Genomic DNA, 25,000 nt, shown 5'->3' with positions numbered 1-25,000 from the left:
AGAGGGAGGCAGAGGTAGAGAGAGAGAGAGAGAGAGAGAGAGAGAGAGAGAGAGAGAGAGAGAGAGAGAGAGAGAGAGAGAGAGAGAGAGAGAGAGAGAGAGAGAGAGAGAGAGAGAGAGAGAGAGAGAGAGAGAGCGAGAGAAAGGGGAGACAGAGACTGTAGATAAATTTGGGGGTGGGCATGACACTAATAGATTTAATAAATGAGGGAATTACAATGAAAGCCTTATGAATGTGTGTGTGTGTGTGTGTGTGTGTGTGTGCGTGTGCGTGTGCGTGTGTGTGTGCGTGTGTGTGTGTATGTGTGTGTGTGTGTGTGTGTGTGTGTGCGTGTGTGCGTGTGGGGGGGAGCTCGGGATAAGGGTCGGGATAAGGGAGATGAAGAGAGGATGGTGGATGAGCGTAAAACCGAGTGAAGGAATACAATACAGAGTGAGAGGTCACTGCAATGTTTATCCACCCACGGCCAATGAGGTGAGTCAATAAGTCTTTCTCAACTTCCTGTCCAAGTCAAAACTGTTATTTTGGGGATGTTGCAATGAGCTGCAGGTTCCCTGGAACTGGACAGTTCTGTTTTGTATTAACAAAAGGTACAGCTGCATTCAGCCGCAGAATGCTCTCGTTTGGTCCAGCGGTACGAGTTGTGTCTCTGATTCTTGGCTTTAGTGTAGTTCTTTGAACTACACTTCATTTAGGCATAAATTGGCTTTATTGCTACATTGTTTTAAAACGTCCTGGTGGCGTGAAAAGGGGGGCCTGGGCCACGCATCAGCCAAGCCGCAGCGGCCCGCCGCGGGGCCGTCGCAGCTGGTGGTGGCCCGTTTTAAACCACGGCAGAGATTCACCTCACCAAGGCGCCTTTAAACTTTGCCTCAAAGGACCTTCATAGAGACGTTCAGGGACCAGCAGAGAGGCATGAGGACCCCTGGTCCAGAGGCGTGCGCTCCTCCTACCGTCCCAGACTACAGTGCACAGCCTGCCGGCAGACACCCACGTATTTTTACCAGGATGTGAAATGCACTCCTGGATCGTCTGGGGCTCAAACCAGAGGGAGGAGATTCCAGGGCTTGCAGCCGGAAAATGGCGGCCCCCTTTGCCTGCTCCTCCAGTTGCTCTTTACCGCGGGTCAGTGGCAGCTCCTGGAGGTACGAATCCCCCAGCAGGGGGTGGAGCAGGCCATTCCGGACAGGTTCCTCTGGTGCCTAGCAGGGGGGATGCCTTGTCTACCTCCTATCTCCTCTTTGATGTAAAGGGAAAACGCATATAGTGGATGCGGAAAGTTTGAAGAAGCTTGAGTGGCACAAGTTATTTTCCAGGTTGGCCAAACTCCTGGCAAGGGAAAAAAAAGGCAACTGTGGGGTGGCTGGAGGCGAGCTTGGGCCAATGCATGGAGGTCTGCAGGTCCTGGTGGGCACGCTCCAACTTGCTGTTGGTCTGGGGATGGTAAGCAAAAGATATACCAAGGAGGTTGCTGAAGGACTTCCAGAACATTGCTGAGATCTGAATCAACGTTTGAGCTCTATATGGTGATCCCAGCTCTCTAGAGGAGAGTGAGAGGGAAGGGTATCAGGAGGAGTCTCAGGAGGCGGCTCCGGGGCTGCCGTTCGTTCCACCGGTGGATGACCTCCCTGTCTCACCTCGATAAGCTGCGCTTTGTCTCTGACCGTGTTGTTTACATCGATGATGAGAAAGTTTTACCAGAGACCACGCTAATGCATCCATGTGTTTTAATGCTGAAGGACAGATCGTAAGGATCAAATTGTAATACTCATTCAGGGGAAGAGGTCAATCAGTTACAGTTACCTTACATTCACACTACCTCTGTCCGTCGACAAATGGGGTTGACGTATCCATGTGTTTTCCCGGGTTGTATTACAAAGGCGATTTCATTGGACAGTGTATTTGCATATATTTGCATATATTTGCATAAGGCGATCTGATTGGCCGACGGATCCGTCGCTGCCTGAAAAAGTTGAACATTTCAAACTTTTTGCAATTTCTCTTTTTTGCAAGTTCAGACTGGAGGTCGCCCAGTTTTATAACCCAAACCTCCTAAACATGTTGAACAAGATACGTCCAGTCTCGCTGGTGATGTCGATAATCCAGGAGGGCTTGGGTGATTGACACCTTGCTTCTTGTCAGAGAGCCAAAGTTGCAGCGAATTGCAGCTATTGCTGACGTTTTCTCTTCTGTACCAGAACGTATGTCATTTATTAATCACAACGTCCAACGAGAGGGGAGGCACAGCGCAGTGGAGAATGTCTGGCCATCTAGTGGGCGGTTCACACTCTACGTTACTACCTCCTGGTGGCTCATTCACCCTCTGTTTGGACCCGCTTTTGTCCCACTACGGTGGCTCCACCGCATATACGAAAGCAATGCACATTGGCATCTGGCTTCACAGGCCTTAGAGGTCCAGGGGATTAACAGGATGGGGGCACAGGTGATGGTGGCAGAATCCCTCTCCCACCGCTTATGGTTAGGGTTCATGTCATGAGTTCACACGCCTCTGTGATATTGAAGCTCCGCAAGGAGGGTACACAAACTATGCATCCAATTGATGGATATTCTTAAAGGATTTCAGATTGAGTCGCGCATACTTAGTAGTACTACTTCCTTGACTCCGGTTTTTGGTACATTTACATTTCTGGAAATTAGCTGATGCTTTTATCCAAAGCGACTTTCAACCATTGATACACACATTCACTCACCGATGGCGTCAGAGTCTACCACGCAGGGCGTCGGGAGCAGTTAGGGTCAGGTGTCTTGCTCAGGGACACTTCTCAACGCTAGGAGCGGCCGGGGATCGAAATAGCAACCTGTTACAAGTTAACCCCCTCTACCTCCTGAGCTAAGCCGACCCTTTTTGTTGTTGTTTACTCAAAATTAACATTTGAGGACATTTTGAGCTTCTTTGCCAACAAGTGTACGACCCCTCCGCCAAGGAGCACAGCGATTAATGTAACGGTACGTACATTTCATTGCTTCTTCCTCAAATATCTTTAAATGTAAATTTTTAAATACAGATGACCTCTTCCTCCACATCGAGGAGCAACAGCTCTGCATCCGCTCTGTTTGGTAATAACAACACCGAGGAGTAGTAGTAACTACCGACTGTAGTTTTTCATGCCTGGTGTTTAGTGACCAGTGTCATAGAGGAGAATATCGCCTATGGCCGAGAAGTGAGTAATAAATGCCATGGCCGGGGCGTGGCGAGGCGTCGGCTGCAACCAATCAATCGCTGTGACCAACGCAGCTGTTGGTGATCAGCTGAATGGAGGACCAGTGATGAATACTCTTGTGTGTTCTGCTTCGCCACAGTGAGCGTGTGAACGTCTCTAAATGTTTGCTCTGAAAGAGCTCTGTGGGACGGTCTACATCAGTCACTCTGGGCCCCCCAGGGACATACAAGACCATTCCCACCTATCTCCTTCCACAATAACATGGTAGTACACATACCTTGTTGTTAGGTGACGGAGGAGATCCCTGTTTTGGCATGTGCACCTTGGCCTCATGCAATGAAATCAATTAGTGCGAGCCGCCTCATTGGGTGGGCCGTGCAGTGAGGCAGCCTCCGAGCCTCAGCCTGCAGGGCCTGCATTAACTCATAAAGATCACTGTCTGCTCTAGACACACTCCAAAGGGAATGTGAGTGTGAGGGGTGGGGGGGAGGGGGGGGGGGGGGGGGGGGCGGGGATGAGCATGTGATAAGTGTGTTTGGTTTCTTCTTTGGAAGTCTAATACATGTGTTCATTCTTCATTTGTTTATAAAGGGAAAAGCAACAATGCCTCACTGCAGCACTTGGGATTAAAAACTGGTTTCTGAGTCTTGTCCTACCAAGCCTGCCCCCGCACACAGACACAAACACACACACACACACACACACACACACACGCACACACACACACACACGCACGCACGCACACACACACACACACACACACACACACACATACACGTGCAATCTTCTATAATTACAGTGAATGCTTTTGGGAACCCCACACAGAGTTAATCTCTAGATGTGCCCTTTGTGTAAGCAACGTCTCGCTGCTAGATTGATAGAGGAGCAGAGGAGTAAGAACAACTGGAAGGACATTATAGCATCAGGTTTCCATCAGGTCCTCCCACTATGCTTTCTTTCCTTTCTGACTTTATTTCTGACGGGTCGTTCCCCCTAACCCTAGTTAGTTTAAACATTATTGTATTATATTATATTCTTATTCATGAGGCAACAGTGGTGTATGCCAAAGAGAGAGAGACATAAGGAGAGAAATAGAGAGGGGGAGTGGGAGAGAGAGAGAAAGAGAGAGAGAGAGAGAGAGAACATGGTCAACCAACATTGAATAAGACCAAAACACAACCATTAGGTCAGTTTGACTTACTTTAAAACACCTTTGGCAAACTCACACACTCTCAAACACCCTCACACAAAAAAACCTCCAGATGTAGACATGGACAGGCAGTGATATTTATACCGCAACTTTCATAAATCAATCTGTTGCCTTGTCTATTTTCATTGGCTCTCGCCCCGAGCGGGACGGCCTGTATGCTCTTGTGGCAGCAGGTTACAGTGAAATGAGGTGAGGTGAGGAGAGAGGAGAGGAGGAGAGAGAGGAGAGGAGAGGTGCGGAAAAGAGAGAGGTGAGGAGGACGAGGAGAAGAGCAGCGAGGTGAGAAGAGAAGGTTTGGGAAGAGCGAAGAATCAGAGGACAAGATCAGAGATGGGGAGAGGAGGTGATGAGCTAAGAGGAGAGGAGAAAATGAGAGGGGAGGAGAGAGAAGAAGAAGAAACAAAAGAGGATGGAAGGAAGATAAAAACCGAAGTTGGGGTAGGATGGGTGAAAGGGAGGAGAGAATAGGCGGAGAAAGAGTGGATTCAGAGAAGACGGTGTGGGAGAACAGGAGAGCTAATAGAAAGAGAATGAAAGCGAGCCGGGATTGGACAGCGGTGGTTGAACACATTATGGGATGTGTGTATTGTTAAGAAAGGCGAGGAAAGAAAGGAGAAAAAATGCATTGGTGCCCCATAGCATGTTCCCCTCTCTGTGGCCTTCGACTGCTGGCTCAAATGCCGAATCAACAAATTCCTGGAAAATATGAACTTGTGTTAACTTGCATGGCAGCGCAAACCAATACAGGCTGCCTTTTTTCCCTGGCCTTTTCAACTGTAAAAGACGCTGAAATAACACCTACGTTGTTGCCATGGACTGGCAGAGGGATGTTCCCACGGGGTTGGGGTGAAAGGTCTTACTGGATTAGGGACTATGGTAAAGGTCAAAAGGTCACGCCACTGTTTCATGAATTGATATGAAATACAGATTTCATCTGAAATAACCACAACCCTTCTTATAAACTTCTTATTATGACCTTAAAGTATAATATTAAAGTCATGGTCTTACGTGGATAGACAGACCGACAGATAGATGGGTCGATTTTGTCCCCTAGATGTCTCCCTTGGTTCATGTTTCCCTGCTGGGTAGGAGGTTCAATATGTGTTGATTTCATCCTTGTAACCACCTGTAGCTTTCTTACCTGCATCCATGTCCCTTCTTTGAACTCAGAGAATGCACCCACGGACCTCATCCATCCTCATGAGAACCGTGGAACATAGTGACCCATTGGAAACTGAGCAAATGTGAGGACTCAAATATTGAAAACATTTTTTTTTGTGGACGAGAAAAATAAAGTGACATGCCTAGAAAGAGAAGGATGTGGATCAATCAATGTGGATGGTGTGCATCTCTTTAATGACCCGAACCGAAGGCTCTAGCAAGGGATCATTATGTGACCCGGTAACATAGTTAATACAGTGTTGTGTCATGAATCTGGTACAGCATATATGCTAGACTCTCAATTTTGCTTAAATTGTCACCTTCTTGGTTGGCTAAAAGGATGTCGTCGTAGACCGGAGGAACCAATCGGAAACACCTCCGGAACACATTACCTAAAGCACCCCATCTGACACTATAACCCCCCTATCTCCAGCTAGCTCATTGGACCTTTACCGAAAGCAGTGAGTACATGTATTTGAAGCTCTGTGTTGGTTGTATGGAGGGGTTACTAAGGCATAAAGACGCTAACTTTCAGTGATGTCTTTTCAGTTGGCTGTGGCAGGTATAAACTGGATATACTGTACCGCAAAGAAAAAAAAATGTTTTGGTCATTTTTAATTATTGAAAACACACTGTTTACAGAGTGGAAGATGTCCCAGCTGTCCACCATAACATTAACATTTATTCTAGACATGATATTAGTTTGGAGCATGAAGTTCAGAGATAACTGGTGAGAATTGTGGGCTCTTGGATGTAACAATTAAGATCTTTTCATGGTGTAGTTTGAAAAAGCACTCTAACAGTAGTAACATCAGCTATGACTGTAACTCAAGGATGATGAAATAATGAACACAGTTTAGGTAGTTGAGTAGTAAAATCAGGGGATTGTCAAGTTTATTCTCTCCCCAAAATAAATTTTAAGATCTTATCTGTCAAACAAAAATCACTCGACAGAGAGTCAAAGGTAAAATGTGCTTTCAATAACCCCGAAATAGTTCAGTTTTTCATCTGAATACAGCTTCAAGACACACACATGCACAAACACAAAAAATAGTATGGATATGGTGTCAATTGAGCAATACAAAAAGATGACAGGCCATCTTGCAGGCACGCGTTTCCAAACCCACACACAGACTTGTGGTCGTGCATGAACAAACACAGGCTATCGCTAAAAGTGCATCGCTACGTTTGTGTACGTCTGTATATCAAGAGATAAGAAACATACATTTTCCTTTTGTTAACACAAAAACAATGTCATGTAAAAAAAAAAGATGTTTCATTCCCTCCCGTGCATGGAAGTAAACGCCTAAAAGAAAGCATTTGTTTAAAAAGCAAAGCTGTATTGAAATCCACAAGTGGGCTTTTTCAAAGTGCTTTCTAGAGAGATGCGGCAGCCACCCTGGGAGTAGTCTTGTTGTCATAGTTTAATATAAATAATAGTCTTAAAGCAGGTCATCCTTACACTAACACATATGCTGTTGATTAACGCTCTGGAAAACTGGTAGAACAGTGTAAAAAATACCCTTTTGTCATATATTCTCTAAACACTTGAAAAGAAACAGTTTTGTATTAATATTCATATTAGCTATATGTGTTGCCCATGATAAAACGAAGATATAGTGAAAGCTGTTGCATTCTACTGTGGTCTTTGAGTAAGTAAGTATATCATATGGAATTGTAACGTCTCCTACCGTAGGAGACGTTTCAAAATGCAAAATGCATATTGTTCTAACGAGACCTGTGGCCTGCCCGGCGCAGACAGGAGACCCCAGCAGGGTCTCCGTCGCTACAGCCACCTATATCCTCATGGAATGTTGGAGGTGCAAATGTTCTCTGTTATCGATAAAAAACATTCTAGAACGCAGGACTCTGTCAGCGTTCTACGGGGCCGTTCCAGACAAGCATTCCACCCCTCTCTGTGGAAGTGTGGAATGCCGGCGTTCCAAGATGTTGCAGCTGTTTGGTTCCCGGGAAAGGGAAAAGATAATACAAGAGCTTCCTATGGTGATGTCATTCAGACACCTTGAGATCCGACACATCATTCAAATAACACAGCAGTATGCAAACGGGCGGTTTCTTTTCTCCACACACTATACTATTGATAAGATGGTGTGGGGTGAGGATATTACGATAACAGTCATCATAATGGACCTATGAATACAAAACGACTATCTTAATAGGGAAGAAAGCTCAGTTTGAGTTCTGTACTAGCCTTTACAGTCGGAGACACAAGTTGCCAAAACTGACAGCAAAAATGTGGTTACTATTAAATGCGTAAATGTTTTATAGCTGGTCGTTTTTCCTCTACTATATTTCAGTTCAGTTGGCAGGCAAAGACATGTATAAAATACATTTATTCAAGATGGAAACAGACATCTCTGTTCTTGTTGTATTCAGAAGGAGTGGAGTAGATAAGGAATCTTCATGAAGGAAGTTAGGGATTATATCTCTGATTTATCTGATAGGAGAAAGACACTAATAACCAACGGAGACCTTTTTCCTTAGTTTGAGACGCTGGAGTTCATGTTTCGTTCCTCCTCAGTGAAGATTCTTTTCAAGAGTCTATGGCTCTTCACATTTCCTACACAAGTCCACCCAGTTTTTAACTGTGACTTCTATAAAAGACGTCTTAATGCCATTAGATCCAGGCGTCTTTGTGTGATGGCTTGCTGGTTCGTTTGTCTCACACCGGGACACTGTCAGTGTCACTGTCCAAACCGCCTGTGTTCCACCTGGGCCTCCAGGTTCAATAACTTACGTCCCGATCCTCCACGGATCCACTCGCATTCTGTCCCAAAAAGAAAACCCAACCGGGCCCAGCCCTCCTTCCCCCCCCCTCAGTGACGGAGGCACCTCGGCCCTCAGTGACAGAGGCTGAGCTCCTTGCGCACCGAGCACTTCTTGCACTGCACCACGCAGCACCAGTGGAAGCGGCACAGGCAGTTCTCCTCGAACTCCAGCGTCTCGTCGCGGTGGCCCCGCTCGCAGCACAGCAGGTCGCAGCCGCTCACGTCCATGGCGGTGCTGTTGCAGGTGCGGCCGCGCGTGCCCAGCGAGCCCGTCTTGCGGTTGGCCAGGCAGAAGTCGGGCGACTCGGCCGAGTAGATGAGGTCCTGGCGGTCGGGGGGCTTGATGTTGTGGCCCACGGGGATGAGCGTCTTGCCGTCGTTGCCGCCCATCACCTTGGAGGCGCCGTTGAAGCGCTCCAGCAGCCGGTCGCCCACCTCGCGGAACGGCGCCATCTTCTTCCAGCACGTGCGCAGCGTGCACGAGCCCGACAGCCCGTGGCACTTGCACTCCATGCGCATGTAGAGCTTCACCGCCTGGGGGAGGAGACGTGGGGGGGGAGGGGTGTGTTTGTGTGTATGTGTGTGAGTGTGTGAAGGGGAGAGTGTGTAAGTGTGTGTGTGTGTGTGTGTGTGTGTGTGTGACAGGGTGAGTGTGTGTGAGTCAGGGAAACAGAGGAGGGAAAGAAAGATGGGTAATCGAAACCTTAAAGTGAACAAATAAACATTGACAAACCTAAAGTGCTCTTACGGTTTAATTTATGATCTGTTTATCGATATATCTCACACACACACACACATACACATAGACACTGACACACAGATAGATTGGTAAGATAAAAGCAGACGCTATTCAGAAGGAATTTAACCCTCAACCCCCCTCTCTCCATGTTGCCTCTGGCCTTTAACATCTAACAAGCCTTGACAACAGATCACTCACTTATATACTGAGCATAATGAACCCATCTCTCTCCCTCACACACACACACACACACACACACACACACGTGCACATACTCTCTTACTATCACACACACAGCCATACATACACATTCTCTCTCTCTCACAAACAAATACACACACACACACAAACACACACGCACACACACTCTCAAACACACAAACACACACACACACACACTCTTACACACACATACACACTCTCACTCGCACTCTCTAACACACACTCGCACTCTCACCCACTCTCTCACACAAACACACATTAACATGCGCTCACACACCTACGCACCCTCTCATACTCTCTCACACACACACACACACACACACACACACACACACACACACACACACACACACACACACAAATACACACAAACACACACACACACACACACACACACACAAACACACATGCCCAGGCTTGCTCATTTCTCACTTTTTGTCTTTTTTATAATTGCTAAATGTGTGTATGTGCGTCAGTGTGTATGTGTGTGCAATCTCTCCTGTTGTGTTGAGAAGTAGCGAGGTAATGCTATAATTGGTCCCGACCCCACCTTCCTCCTCACTGTCTACCTGCGTTTGACCCCACTCCAACAGTTTGTCAGAAAACCATGCAACCCTGTTGGTCTGGGTGTGTGTGTGTGTGTGTGTGTGTGTGTGTGTGTGTGTGTGTGTGTGTGTGTGTGTGTGTGTGTGTGTGTGTGTGTGTGTGTGTGTGTGTGTGTGTGTGTGTGTGTGTGTGTGCGCGCTCGCGCGTGTGTGTGTGTGTGTGTGTGTGTGTGTGGATCTAACGATTCCTCTGGGAACAAAGAGTGAGAGCACCCAGGAAAAAAAGTAAATATGGGGAAGGAATATGTTTTCAACCAAAAACATATAATTAAGGTCTTAAAAGGATAAGCAAGCAGGGGAGGAAGCCGAATCAGAAACAGCAGCATCTCCCTGTGTCCACAGAGCGTTTCAGGACGCCGTCGCCGTGCACGCCAGAAGGGAGTGCAACAAAGAGGGGTTTAAAGGCCTCAGGGGGCCTGAATGTCAGGAGCTGCACACCTCGCGGCCTGGAGACTCAATGTGTGGCACGCTCTTGTTGTTGTGTGTCAGAAACTTGATTCATGTCAGAATATCGGCTTACGGCTCACTACAAATATATGGCCAGAGGGGGGGGGCGGGGGGGGGGGCGCGTGGGGGGTTGTCCTTTGCTGTTCTCGCCGGTTGCGAGGAATGATGGAACATTCCAGAAGGGGAGAACGATCCTCTCCTGGATTTAACACCAGAATACTGAAATACTAACGTCCCTGTTTTGTAATTTAAGATAATGGGGATTAAAGACTCGTTTTGTTTTGTCCGTGTTTTTTCTAGAAGGTTTTTGCTTCTGTAAATCGTCGTGTGAATGACGGGTGTAGTCCGGTGTGAGGCTAGGTTGTGGGTTCCAACACCCGCAGTCTGCCAGGCGTCCTCGAGAAAAAGATGCCCTCAAACCTGCTCCTTAACGGCGACGAAAGAGAAGTCTCCCCACGATGTGTGCTTTGACGAGCAGCATGCATCGAGAATAACAAAGATTCATGAGGAATAAATGAGTCCACCAGCCTGAGAAGAACCATGATTCATGAGGAATGAATGAACCCACCAGCCTCCCGGCCTCGTTGTTGTGGAGGTCCACCAGCGCCCGGATGTCGCTCTTCCCTCGCCGCCGCTTGGTGTCCATGAACTGCTTGGACTTCTCGTAGCCGAACTCCACGTCGTCCCCGCAGCCCCCCCACTCCCACTTGCCCCCCTCCCCCGAGCCGGCGGGCTCCCCGGCGGGGCCCGAGGCCGGGGGCCGCGGCGGGGCCCGGCTCCTGGTGGCCTCGCAGCCGCACTGCAGGAGCTCGCCCATGCTGCAGGCCTGGGTGACGGCGTGGGTCACCCCCGCCGCCGTGATGGCGTACACGAACGCCGTCTCCCGGATGTCTGCAGGGACAGAGAGGGAGAGAGAGGGGGTTAGGGCGAGGGAGAGAGAGCGGGTTAGGGCGAGGGAGAGAGAGGGTTGGGGCGAGGGAGAGAGAGGGTTGGGGCGAGGGAGAGAGAGGGTTAGGGCGAGGGAGAGAGAGGGTTAGGGCGAGGGAGAGAGAGCGGGTTAGGGCGAGAGAGAGAGAGGGTTAGGGCGAGGGAGAGAGAACGAGGGAGAGAGAGCGGGTTAGGGCGAGAGAGAGAGAGGGTTAGGGCGAGGGAGAGAGAGCGGGTTAGGGCGAGGGAGAGAGAGGGTTGGGGCGAGGGAGAGAGAGGGTTAGGGCGAGGGAGAGAGAGGGTTAGGGCGAGGGAGAGAGCGGGTTAGGGCGAGGGAGAGAGAGGGCGAGGGAGAGGGAGAGAGAGCGGGTTAGGGCGAGGGAGAGAGAGCGGGTTAGGGCGAGGGAGAGAGAGTGGGTTAGGGCGAGGGAGAGAGAACGAGGGAGAGAGAGCGGGTTAGGGCGAGAGAGAGAGAGCGGGTTAGGGCGAGGGAGAGAGAGGGAGGGAGAGAGGGAGGGAGAGAGAGCGGGTTAGGGCGAGAGAGAGAGAGCGGGTTAGGGCGAGGGAGAGAGAGGGAGGGAGAGAGGGAGGGAGAGAGAGCGGTTCAGAGCGAGGCTAGTTCTGTTTATTAGACTTTATTTAACCGGGCTGGTCTCATGGAGATCGAACATCTCTTACACAGAAGTCAGTTGGAGCAGACAGCAGCGTGCACGTTTCAATACGGTCACTACATGGAACAGAAACTGTAAGAAGATATTTTTATTCAGATTCCACATCAAATTGAAATTGAAAGCATGGTAGCTTTGATAAGAACTAGGGATTAAAAAAAAAAAAAAAACATTTTTACATTTTATTTTCATCCTTTTCTTAACCCTTCGAAAAACATTTAATCTTAGGAGTTGCTGTCATTGAAAAAGGTTCTGATGTTGGTTCGTCATGAGTGGATCCTTGTTGACCACACTGCGTGCTCTTCCACACTGCCCAGGTCATCGTTTCTACAACATGGCGTGAACTGGCAGGCTGGGGGAACCTGGGGCATCAACTCAGAAACAACCTCATTCAAGTATTTGCCATCCCCTCAAAGGTACTATTACGGTTTCTGTAGACCACAAACAAAAAACAGTGGCTTATCGATCATCAGATCACCAGTTTAGTCCCTTTGGTTATTTCTGTTTGTCTGTCTGTCTGTCTGTCTGTCCAGCCCTAGGAGAGACCCAGTTTAGTCCCTGTGGTTATTTCTGTCTGTGTCCAGCCCTAGGAGCCGCAGCGTCTGTTTGTCTATGCAGTCATTCTGACACATGCATGATCAAAGCAAGCCTTTCTCCATCCACTTCTATTACTGCAATCACAGGTCTCGTCGCAATTACATTGTTGATAGGGGCACCCTTTTGGTCACAGACAACTACATGCAGGCTGGTATCACACACGCACGCACACACACACACACACACACACACAGCTGATGTTGTCTTTCTGTGCAAGGGCTTAGCCCGCCTGGCTAAATGACCGTCTGACCACAACTGCAAATCGACGGCCTGTCTTGGTCTGAGGACTCAGTCTCCCTTCTCCCCCTGGCTCCTCCAATTCACACCGACATGCTCACCTCTCCATGCAGAGGGATGGGGGTCAGAGATCTTTTAATAGAGTCATTGGCTTAAACATGTACAGTATATGGTTCCTTTTTAACTAGAGCCCTCAAAGGATGTGATTCCTATTTTTTGGCAGTTTTTTATGACATACGTGGGAACATTTTCAACAGCATTCCTCGTTTATATTGTCAGTTGAGTAGGACCTATTGTAAACAATGACAATTATTAATTTTTTTTGTGTCAACAGGACAACCGCAAAGGTGGACCACGTTTGACATCTCGGTGAGAAACAGTGAGCGATGTTTTTAACATACTATTATATTGGTCATAAACAATAACAGCCGAAACCAAGGCTTCGGAGCTGGATGGCCTCTGTTGCCTGGAGGCCGCTGTGTTAACATTGTGGGAGTACTGGGAGTACTGGGAACTATGGGCTCCTTTAATGGTCCTCACGGCACCAGGGGCAAGAAAGTTGGTTGTAGGGGACGCAGTGTGTGTGTGTGTGTGTGTGTGTGTGTGTGTGTGTGTGTGTGTGTGTGTGTGTGTGTGTGTGTGTTTCATGAGCGAACAAGCGACAGAGAGAGAGAGAGAAAAAGAGACAGAGAGAGAAAAAGAGACAGAGAGAGAGAGAGAGAGAGAGAGATGAAGGAAAACTGAGGATGAGAGAGATAAAATAATAACTTAACTTTTAGTGATCTATGAAGTACTCAAAGAAATTTTACATGATATAAAAGAAATAACAACAAAATAATATATAACAGGTAACACTAAAGGTAACATAGAAAAATGTGACTAAAACGAGAGAGAGAGAGAGAGAGAGAGAGAGAGAGAGAGCGAGAGAGAGAGAGAGAGAGAGAGAGAGCAATCCCCTAACAAGGCGCTGTGGAGCCCATCCTCAGTGAGAGAGGTTTCATGTCTGCGTGCTGGAAGGTGGTGAGCAGCTCGCTAGTCAGAGCTCTGGGGGAGCTGCCAGCACTGCTGCGTATCGCATGATTCAGTGAATGGGATTCATTAGGGCTGGTCACACACACTCACACACACACACACACTCACACACTCACACACACACACACACACACAGGGGAGTGGGTGGCGTGCGACGGGACCTCCACTCACCAAGCCACCGTGATATCAATTCCAGCTGTGCACCCCGAAAACACTCAAGTGACTGCTGCACTCACGTGTGTGTGTGTGTGTGTGTGTGTGTGTGTGTGTGGGGGGGGGTGTGTGTGTGTGTGTGTGTGTGTGTGTGTGTGAGTATTTGTGTGTGAGTCTCCATGCGTGTGCGTGTGTATGTGTGCGCATGCATGTCAAAACATGAACTGTTGTCTGAGGGTTGGTTAGTGGTAATGGAAATTAATCTGGATTCTTGGGATATTGATGAGCTGTTAACTGTGTGGTTGCCTGTGTAGCTTTTTGTTACTGTTACGGTGCGTTTGTGTGTTTATGTGTTGTCAACTTATTGTTATGTTGAGTTGAGTACTATCGTCAGCACGGTGTGTGAGAATAGAGAAGATCAGGAGTGTAGATCATGACAGCGAAGCATTACCAAGTCTCTGGCAGCATAAAGGAGAACAGTGCCGAAGTCATTTTCAGCTAAATGTTATCAGTTGGGTTTTGATTTTCATTTGCTTAAGTGATTATGTCTGAACAAGCTGCACCAAAATCCCCCACATCTCCGGTGAGACAAGACCACTGACCGTCGCTTAAGGGGTGAGGAAAAGATCAATCAAGAGCAAAATAAAACAACAACACAACCAAAACGAAAACGGTTCTAGGACACAAACAACTAAACATAACTACTGACAATATCGAAAAACGGTATGAATTGATGTGGCGCATTTCCCATTTTGCCTGGGAGATGTGAATTCCAAGCTCTCCCCCAGTGGTTGTCTGGACCTGTCCCGCTCTGCCTTCAGCGCCAGAAGGGCTTCTGTGGGTATTAACACATTTATTTAATACTTAATCTTTCAGGCAACAATGTGTGAAGTGTCAAACGTTACCGGGCCCTGTGTATATCAGCTCTGTCAGGTATATTAAGTTTCTCTCTTTACATGTTGTTGTGAACAGGCTTCACTTGCATTATGTTCAAATTTCAATATATTACAATCATAACATGTTAAATGTCAAAGCTTATAACGTTCAAGAGAGGCTTATATCCTCTACTTAACTAGGACCCCTTTTTTGTTTCCATGAATGGTTTAATACACAATCTGGAAGAATCTAATCGGATCAAATGATATTATTGTACTTAGTCGCTAGACTAATATGTTTCATATAAATGGACTGAGAAGTACAGACAATCCCCAGTAACAGGAGACAGTGGCTGAAAAGCTCTGCACCAAAGGGCCTTCTCACGGTGACGGTGTGTGGCAGTGGGGGAAAGGTATAAATAATGCTGATGGATGAAGGAAACACACACACACACACACACACACACACACACACACACACACACACACACACACACACACACACACAAACACGCATGAATACACTCTTAGGCCCGCACCAACATGCACAAAACACACCACAGGCCTGCACACAACCTCACGCACACACACACAAGCCGTTTTCACACATGTCCTCTTCCCTTTTCGCTGCATTTGTATATCAGGACATTCGACCCAGAGGGTGATTCACACTTATTCAAACTTGATGTCCGATATGCGGACATCGATGTCGTTCCGACAAATAGAAGAAACGATGAACAAGAAAGGCGTCGAGAACGACTGTGTTACCGGAGAAAGAGAGCGTCTTTTTTTGCTTAATTTCACATAAAACAAACACTGGGACAAATGTAGTTGATTTCTGTGTTTAACTGAGAAAACAGGGAGTGGAAGGCCGGGACCCTATAATGTTCAGCTAACTGTTGTAAATAATAATAATTAAAAAACATTTTCTATATACGTGTGCAGCTGTGAACTTGTGTATTGTAATTTATTGTATGATATGTACTTTTAGGAGAGCTGTCATTTAGCATTCACCACAAATTACTCTGAAAAGCAGTGCCAACATACATATTTTTTAACCATTCAGCAAACAAAAGGCAACAGGCTGATTATCATTTGGGTGCCACTCAATGACATGCAAATGCAGACGGAAGCGTCATCAACACACCCACTCAAATGGTGTGAAACGCAGACTTTCTACTCCTCATTCACATATAAGGTAATTAACATTCCCGCCGGCTAAAATACTACCTCAGGGGTAGTATTTTTCAGGATGTTTTCAGGATACCAATGTTAGGATATGTCGTTCACATATACGGCCCGTCAGGAGAATAGCGGGAGAAGAGCAGGACTTACGTGTATGTGTGAATGTGTGATCAACTCGAGCTGGATGTGGTGAGACATAACGAAGAGGTTTTAACGATAGTATAATAATTATGAGAATACATGAAACAAAAGCCGTCTCTTCTACAATATGATATCCCCTTTATTGTATCAAGGACCATACCAATGATTGAATTGGAAGTAAATATTGAATAAAGTATGTAATCAAACCTTTCCATGCACCACTGATCATCCCAACGATCATGAAACATAAACCAACTGTCAACAAGAAGCCTTGCTGATACTGTCACCCGTAGTGAAGTGTTGCTACTCATGTTACCTCAACAACGTTTACAAGGTCACGTAGTAACACAGTGTCCGGGTTGATCTGGTCTCACTAATCACACTTTAGTGGGATTCATCTAACGTCTGATGGCCACTTCAAATCTGTCTGAACGGGCCTTTTACATCTTTTCGCTTCATATTTGTTTCGACCAATCATGTTGCTCGAGGCGGGTATCTGTAAGTACATGATTGGCAAACACAAACTCAAAACTGGAAGTAAACTGTGAACAAGTATCTGTAAAGGTTTCAAATAACACCCAGTAGACTGGCCACTGTAGAAATAAACTCAAATCCTTCTGAAAGCCTCATCCCGCGTGAGTTTTATTGGGTAGAATATCTCAGTAGGGAAACAAGGAAGTAACTGGGCCTCTTTCAGTTGGCCTGGCCCAGGCTCTGGGCCTTACCCTCAGGAGCTCTGTTGTAACATATGGACGCATCCCTTTCATCATCTGAATGAGATACATTTCCCCATGTAAACCATGCCAGTGAGTGAAGTATCATTTGCATCTCTTACTAAACTGTTTTCTCCTACTTTGTTAAGCAACTGTGACGCAAATCAATTCCGCAAACCCTGTGTGTGTGTGTGTGTGTGTGTGTGCATGTGCATGTGCGTGCGTGCGTGCGTGCATGCGTGCGTGTGTGTGCTGTGCCTTCCTAAGACTGGCAATTCAGTTATTTCTGCTAAAGACTGTCCATTCCAACAATTATTAATTATAACAGCTATTATAACATTGCCTACTCAGTTATCCATGCATCAAATCAAGACATCTCTAATGTGTTTGGAGGACTTGTTATAGCTTGAGCTTGAAAGACTATCACACTCATTAGAATATCATACAGTAAATAGTGAAAGATTTCTTTACAAGCAGGTTTACAATAACACTTTGCCCATTATGCTGTGCGATACTAATCATATATCAACGTCTTCATGTTGGCAGGTTTCTATGAGCAGCTCAATGCTGGTTGTAATACCTTTCCATTCTATTACAGATTTTTTGGCACATAACAAGACTGGGTTTTGAAGAGAACAGCGAATGATGGACGTTCTGGCGATGGCATACTCATCGCGGCTGATGTTCGACTTGTGATTGCCCACAGAGCAAGCACAGCTACCCCAGATCTTATCTCATCTACCCACACAGATCTTAAGTCTTTTTAGTTCATCCAGTTCAAGACAGACGTTCTGAAACAGTGCCAGCCGGAACAGACATCTAAAAAAACAAAAGGTAAACTTCTCAGTGCTTGATGTTTGGCCAATGTTGGGAAATAGTAGCCTGGAGATATTTCTACAAGGCGGGAATGTTACAGCGATGTAAGTTCCTGCTTTGAAGCCAACTATTGCGGACTTAAAGGGGGTCATATTACACTTTTTCGGCTTTTCCCTTCCCCTTGAGTGTGTTACATAGCTTTTGTTTATTACGTATTAGGTCTGCTGAGCTGCTCTGCCTGAAACAGCTCATTTAGAGTCAGTCATTACTTCCGTTCTCGACGTAACGAAAGCACAGAAGTAAAGGCTGACTGCAAACGAGTTAGCCCGGACTCTGAGTGCTAAGTTGCTTCTCGCTGTGCATTTACATGAAAAAAATGGAACCCCCAATTTGTGTACGGTCCGAAAGGGTAAATTGGGGTGCGAAATCAAGCCGGTATATTACCTTGGTCAGTGTAAATGCGTGGACCATGCCGGGAAAAAGGCAGGTACAAGACTGGCATATTTGGCAGGGTAAAAACGACTTTAGATGGGCACAGTTCACGGCTGAACAACATTTAGATGCAGGATCATAATCTTTAAGTAAATTGGGAATTTGTTCTGTTTAAACAGTTGGTTGTAGCTGACCTTTACACCCAGTGAAATCAACGTTATAGTGTTCACTATGTGGTTAATTAGCAGGATGTGGCTAACCTGCTAGCTGACCTTATAGTGTTCAATTTTTATTTATTTATTTATAGTTTTCGTTATTTAGCTGTAGGCCTCAGCAAACTTGATACTTAAAGTTACAGTGTTCAAATGGTTTTGCTAATGAGCATCAGGCCCACCTTTACCTAAAAATGTGTGGAAATATGGCGATGGTTTTCTGATCCCAAGGTGGTGTTCGAGGGTGGAGTTGCATTACCAGTATAGAGGACCAGAGGCCCTTCTCTACTCTACTGTGTGTGTCGTGTGTAGTGGTTCCGAGTTCCACAGCTGGGGCTGTGTGTAGTACTTGGATATTGTGTTTCTGTGTGTAAGTGTGTTTTCACGCATGTGTGTGGTCAAGTCTTCTAGATGTTTCTCCTTCAGACCTTTAGAAACACAGAGGGACTATTTGAATGCAATATTTGACAGATTATGTGGACAACCTAAAGAAGGTCGTCGTTTAAAAGGTGTTTAAGGACTCAGCTTGATGAGGGGTTTAAGACCATCCCAATACCAAGGACCTGTTCTCCCAGTACGAGGGTCTCTCAAAGGGATCCAGCCCTGTCTCCCGCTTCAGTCAAGTGGGGGTCAAAAGCTTAACGTACTGCCGGATCAGGAGCCTCCTTGTGGGAGACGACATGACAAACCCTGACATACTTTCATAAGTAGCTCCGGCCAGAATAAAGTTATTTTGAGATCAACATTTATTTATTATTTCTTTACAAATAATTTGGGTCTTGTGGTATCATGAAACCTCAATGTTCAGATTTTATTTAAGACAGTTCAGTATCATTACATGTAATACAAAATGACTCTTCTTCTGTTCTACGTCAGCTCTATGAAGGCTGTTGAAGGCTGCAGGGCGTAGGGATTCTAGTCAGGCTCTAGGCCTGGATGTGCAGGGTGTATCCCTCATATAGCGGGGACTGGAAGCTGCTTCATTCGTACTCCAACCTAATAAGGAAAATGTAAAAAATGCACCGAAATGATAAAATATACAATTTGGTCAGTCAACAAACACACATTGTTATCGTGATGTATTTCATCTGTAATATATGATAGCTACAATATAACGACTTACCACTGTGAAATGTCCTCATCCACTCTCGGTTGTGAAGGTACTTTGGGTTGAAGTTATGATTTGGAATCAGACTCGGGCAAAAGAAGCTTTTGCTGAACCAAAGCCATTGATCGGTTTACAGATGCTCGGGACATGTGAGATGGCGGACCCACACCCGTGGGCATTTGCCCAATCGAAACAGAGTGGGCCAGCTAACCAATCAGAGCAGACCGACCTTTTCAGGAGTGGGGGGGGAGGGGGGCTTTAAGAGACAAGAGCTAAAACTGATAAGTAAAACTAAAAGTGTTTCTGATGGCTGGCTGAATGCGGTCCTGCATCAATGAACAGTATGAGAATAATCAGGCGTACTTTGCACATTTAAGCATTTAAACAAATTGCAGGTTGCTGGGATGGCGTGTTCATATGGAATGCCCCTTATGAAAGCTTGTAGTTGGGGTATATATCTGCTATAAAACTACCCCCCTGGGTATAGGCTGAACTCCATCTAATGTGGGTGGGGTGACCTCACTCTATCTCAGTATCAGAGCTTTCTGAGACCGCTTCCATGGATTGGAACAAATTGACTGCTATTCTTCAATACAATGGAGCACGTGCTACGTTGAAACACCAGACGCATCTGGATAAACATTGGGATGAACGTTGCAATAAACATTGCGATAGATCAGGCGATCAGGAGAAATGTTTGCATTGTTGCCCGGCGCAGGTTCAGGCATACAATTTCTTCATTGTTCTTTTTAATTTCATGATCTATACTGAAAACAAACAGATACTAGGCAAGACCAGTGGTTTGGCGTCACATTGAACCAGGGGGTCCTAGTTAAGCTCACTGTAAGATAAAAGAGTAAAAAAGACATGCATACCAAAAAGAGAATTCACAACGGACACAACAGCGACTAAAAGGCGATTGTCCCCAACCCAATCTTTATGTACACCAGCTAGTTATTTTAATGAGATATCATCTAAACACTTATACATCTCTGGTCTGTCGGCCAGACCGGGACGTCATGTGACCAACAAGTACTTAACTTCACTGCAAAGAATTACAGTGCTTGTCTGGTATGAGTTATGGAGATTGACTGCCAAGACCAAACCTCCCTCACTCTGCCCTTTCGGAAAGTGTCTTGACTTGTCTCGGGGAACAGAACACACACACAAAAAAAAATAGCACTAGAGTGGGTCTACACCACTCTATTTCACTCATTACTGTGGTGTCTGGATCAGCAACTTTCGGAATATTGAGACATTTATTTCAAATAGATACATATTGTTGCTATTTATTCTATGTGACTCTATTCTATGTGATTCTATATGACTGGTTGCTGCCGTAATGAGCTACAGGTTTATTTTATTTGTTCTGCTGTTCTTCATCCTGAAAGAGATGCAGGAATCTACGTGTGCTGCTGAACGGTTTTTAAAGCGTCAACCGAGGTCATTGATTGAAGCTACAACGTGAAGTTAAAACCCAAATACCTGAGAACATCCACTGCTCTGCAGGTGATACCTGCTCCACCACGAGGAGATCTGCTCTGCTGTTGGTCTCTGTTGACCAAACTAGACCCTGTCAGGGCGGCCCTCAAGGGCCCCTCCGTCGACCCCTGGGCACACACACAGCGCTCTATGAACTCACATCGCGCAACAGAACGTAACTGACAACCCCGCTCATTGGAACTGGCGTGCCACTCTGCAGTCGCTTTATTACTAACTTCAAAGCGCTGGAGGAAGATGTTAAGGAGATCCAAGGAGAGATGTTGGGGGAGAGGAAGAACCAAAAAAATGAGAGGCAATTTTAGATTATCATGTTGAGCACACACACACACACACCACACACACCGCACACACACACACACACACACACACACACACACACACACACACACACACACACACACACACACACACACACACACACCGCACACACACACACACACACACACACACACTGAGTGATGCCGGGGAGAGAGCCAGTCAAGTGTGAAGATGTCTGATGTGGAAACACAACAGCTGCCCTTGTGTGTTGGAGCGCCATCACAGAGGGGGATCCCACCGCATGTTGACTCTCGGCCCGCCCAGTGTGGTCGCCGGGGTCACGGGTTCAGACGTCCTTAAGTCAAAGATGTCGGCAGGAGGAAGGGAGATGACCGTCATGTTCTAGAGCGCGGCGGACGGCTGGTGGGAACCTCCGCCGACATCAAAGAGACGGCGGGGAAGAGGAGCCACACACGGAGAACATGGTCTCCCACCAGCACCACCCTCCTCCTCTACAGCACCACCCTCCTCCTCTACAGCACCACCCTCCTCTACAGCACCACCCTCCTCCTCTACAGCACCACCCTCCTCCTCTATAGCACCACCCTCCTCCTCTACAGCACCACCCTCCTCTACAGCACCACCCTCCTCCTCTACAGCACCACCCTCCTCCTCTATAGCACCACCCTCCTCCTCTACAGCACCACCCTCCTCTACAGCACCACCCTCCTCCTCTACAGCACCACCCTCCTCCTCTACAGCACCACCCTCCTCTATAGCACCACCCTTCTCCTCTACAGCACCACCCTCCTCTATAGCACCACCCTCCTCCTCCAGAGCACCACCCTCCTCCTCTATAGCACCACCCTCCTCCTCTATAGCACCACCCTCCTCCTCTACAGCACCACCCTCCTCCTCTATAGCACCACCCTCCTCTATAGCACCACCCTCCTCCTCTATAGCACCACCCTCCTCTACAGCACCACCCTCCTCCTCTACAGCACCACCCTCCTCCTCTATAGCACCACCCTCCTCTATAGCACCACCCTCCTCCTCTATAGCACCACCCTCCTCTACAGCACCACCCTCCTCTATAGCACCACCCTCCTCCTCTACAGCACCACCCTCCTCTACAGCACCACCCTCCTCCTCTATAGCACCACCCTCCTCCTCTACAGCACCACCCTCCTCTATAGCACCACCCTCCTCCTCTATAGCACCACCCTCCTCCTCTATAGCACCACCCTCCTCTACAGCACCACCCTCCTCCTCTACAGCACCACCCTCCTCCTCTATAGCACCACCCTCCTCCTCTATAGCACCACCCTCCTCCTCTATAGCACCACCCTCCTCCTCTACAGCACCACCCTCCTCCTCTATAGCACCACCCTCCTCCTCTATAGCACCACCCTCCTCCTCTATAGCACCACCCTCCTCCTCTATAGCACCACCCTCCTCTATAGCACCACCCTCCTCTATAGCACCACCCTCCTCCTCTACAGCACCACCCTCCTCTATAGCACCACCCTCCTCCTCTATAGCACCACCCTCCTCCTCTACAGCACCACCCTCCTCCTCTACAGCACCACCCTCCTCCTCTATAGCACCACCCTCCTCTACAGCACCACCCTCCTCCTCTACAGCACCACCCTCCTCCTCTATAGCACCACCCTCCTCTATAGCACCACCCTCCTCCTCTATAGCACCACCCTCCTCCTCTACAGCACCACCCTCCTCCTCTACAGCACCACCCTCCTCTATAGCACCACCCTCCTCCTCTACAGCACCACCCTCCTCCTCTACAGCACCACCCTCCTCCTCTATAGCACCACCCTCCTCTATAGCACCACCCTCCTCCTCTATAGCACCACCCTCCTCTATAGCACCACCCTCCTCCTCTATAGCACCACCCTCCTCCTCTACAGCACCACCCTCCTCCTCTACAGCACCACCCTCCTCCTCTACAGCACCACCCTCCTCCTCTACAGCACCACCCTCCTCTATAGCACCACCCTCCTCTATAGCACCACCCTCCTCTATAGCACCACCCTCCTCCCCCAGAGCACCACCCTCCTCCTCTATAGCACCACCCTCCTCCTCTATAGCACCACCCTCCTCTATAGCACCACCCTCCTCCTCTATAGCACCACCCTCCTCCTCTATAGCACCACCCTCCTCTATAGCACCACCCTCCTCCCCCAGGAAAGAGTAACTGTGGTCTGTACCTTCTACTTTATCCACGTGAGGCTACTTAGTGCAGGTTTAACGCATTACCAAAGTTGTTCATGTTTAAATGTTTTTATAGTATCCTTTTTGCTCCTACTAACGGCAGGATTCACGGCAAGCACTTCCATTCTAAGGGCTTGAATAAACGGGTCAATTTTAATAATCTTAGATAAGACTTGCGGTGTAATCCAGTATTTGTAAGGACAGCGACTAGCCTAGACACGTTCAAACTAATGGAAACTGGATCTTAATTCCTGAGACTTGGCTATAACGTCATAATCTCAGGGTTGTTGCTTTCTCTACTCGATAATGTGGCTTGCTTTAATAAATAAATTAAAATTCCCAAACTTTAGAGAGAAAAGGTAAGGTTCAGTAGACAGGTCTGTTTTTAACGGACAAAATGGTTTGAATAAATGGGTGACTGCTGCCACATTGCTGGACTTTTTTTTTCTGAATCTCAGAAATAAATAGTGATATATTATATACATTTTATGCAGAATACAACTCAAATAGTCATATTATAATACATTTTATGTAGAATACAACTCAAATAGTCATATATTATATACATTTTATGTATGTTACAACTCCAATAGTGATATATTATATACATATTATGTAGGATACAACTCCAATATTGATATATTATTCAGGATATAACTCAAATAGTAATATATTATGTATGATGTAACTCAAATACTGATAATTATGTGGGATATAACTCAAATAGTGATAAATTATGCAGGATTTAACTCCAAAAGTGATATATTATGTAGAATATGTAGGATATAACTCAAAGTTTGATGGGAAGTATTGATGTAAAGTGTTTATATAAAGTATTTATGTAAAGTAGCTATGTGAAATAATTATGTCAATTGATCATGTGAAGTCTTTATGTAAAGTGTTTATGTACATTATTTATGCAAATAGTTTATGTCAAGTATTTATGAAAAGCATTGATGTAAAGTGGTTAACATCTGATTGGCTGACGTATGGGAGTAGAGGCCCATCACCATGATCCTCTCCCCCGCCCCCCGCCCCCCGCCCCTCCCCCCCTCCCTCCCTCCCTCTCACTCACCTTGCTGCAGCACCTTCCCAAAGTACTTGTTGTGGCTGGTGCAGTTCCAGCGGCGGTAGCGGAACTGGAACTGGCACTCGCGGACCCCCAGCCGCGCGCCCTTGGCCACCTCACTCACGATCTCGGGCTGCGTCTGGCACAGCTCCGCCTGCTTGCCCGCCAGCCGCTTGGTCTTCCTGCAGATGCTGTTGGGGTCCATGACCAGCGGGCTGCCCACCGCCCTGGGGGGGGGGGGCAGGGACAGACGTTCGATTCAATCCAGGGTTCAGCCTTTTATTAGGATCAGTACAATGCATCGTCTGGATAGCATATGTTCGATTGAGATAAATCCGATTGGGTGAATAAATGGGGGATCCATTTTCACGTTTCAAGTGTTAATTGCAAATAAATGCTGTGTGCAATATAAATATTTATCCTTAGAGACAATGTTTAACATTATGTGGCTTTATTTGTGTGAAATAATATTTGACGTATAAAAGTAAA

General features: G+C 46.9%; 1 protein-coding gene across 1 annotated transcript in view; it reads right to left on the bottom strand.

Moving 5' to 3' along the window:
* Nucleotides 1–8,415: 8,415 nt before the first annotated feature.
* Nucleotides 8,416–25,000, bottom strand: part of wnt6b (wingless-type MMTV integration site family, member 6b) — a gene marked incomplete at both ends in the record, with an annotated part of 26,332 nt that continues 9,747 nt past the window's right edge. The window contains 3 exons of the mRNA XM_084478060.1: nucleotides 8,416–8,877; nucleotides 10,925–11,247; nucleotides 24,518–24,738. Of these exons, the coding sequence (XP_084334186.1) occupies nucleotides 8,416–8,877; nucleotides 10,925–11,247; nucleotides 24,518–24,738 (1,006 nt within the window). The remainder of the gene's footprint in view (nucleotides 8,878–10,924; nucleotides 11,248–24,517; nucleotides 24,739–25,000) is intronic.

The sequence above is a fragment of the Micromesistius poutassou genome (genome assembly GCF_964030765.1).
Source record: "Micromesistius poutassou genome assembly, chromosome: 14".
Taxonomy (NCBI): Eukaryota; Metazoa; Chordata; class Actinopteri; order Gadiformes; family Gadidae; genus Micromesistius; species Micromesistius poutassou.
Note: the sequence above shows the minus strand (reverse complement) of the source record. Positions and strands in the feature narration are given on the sequence as shown.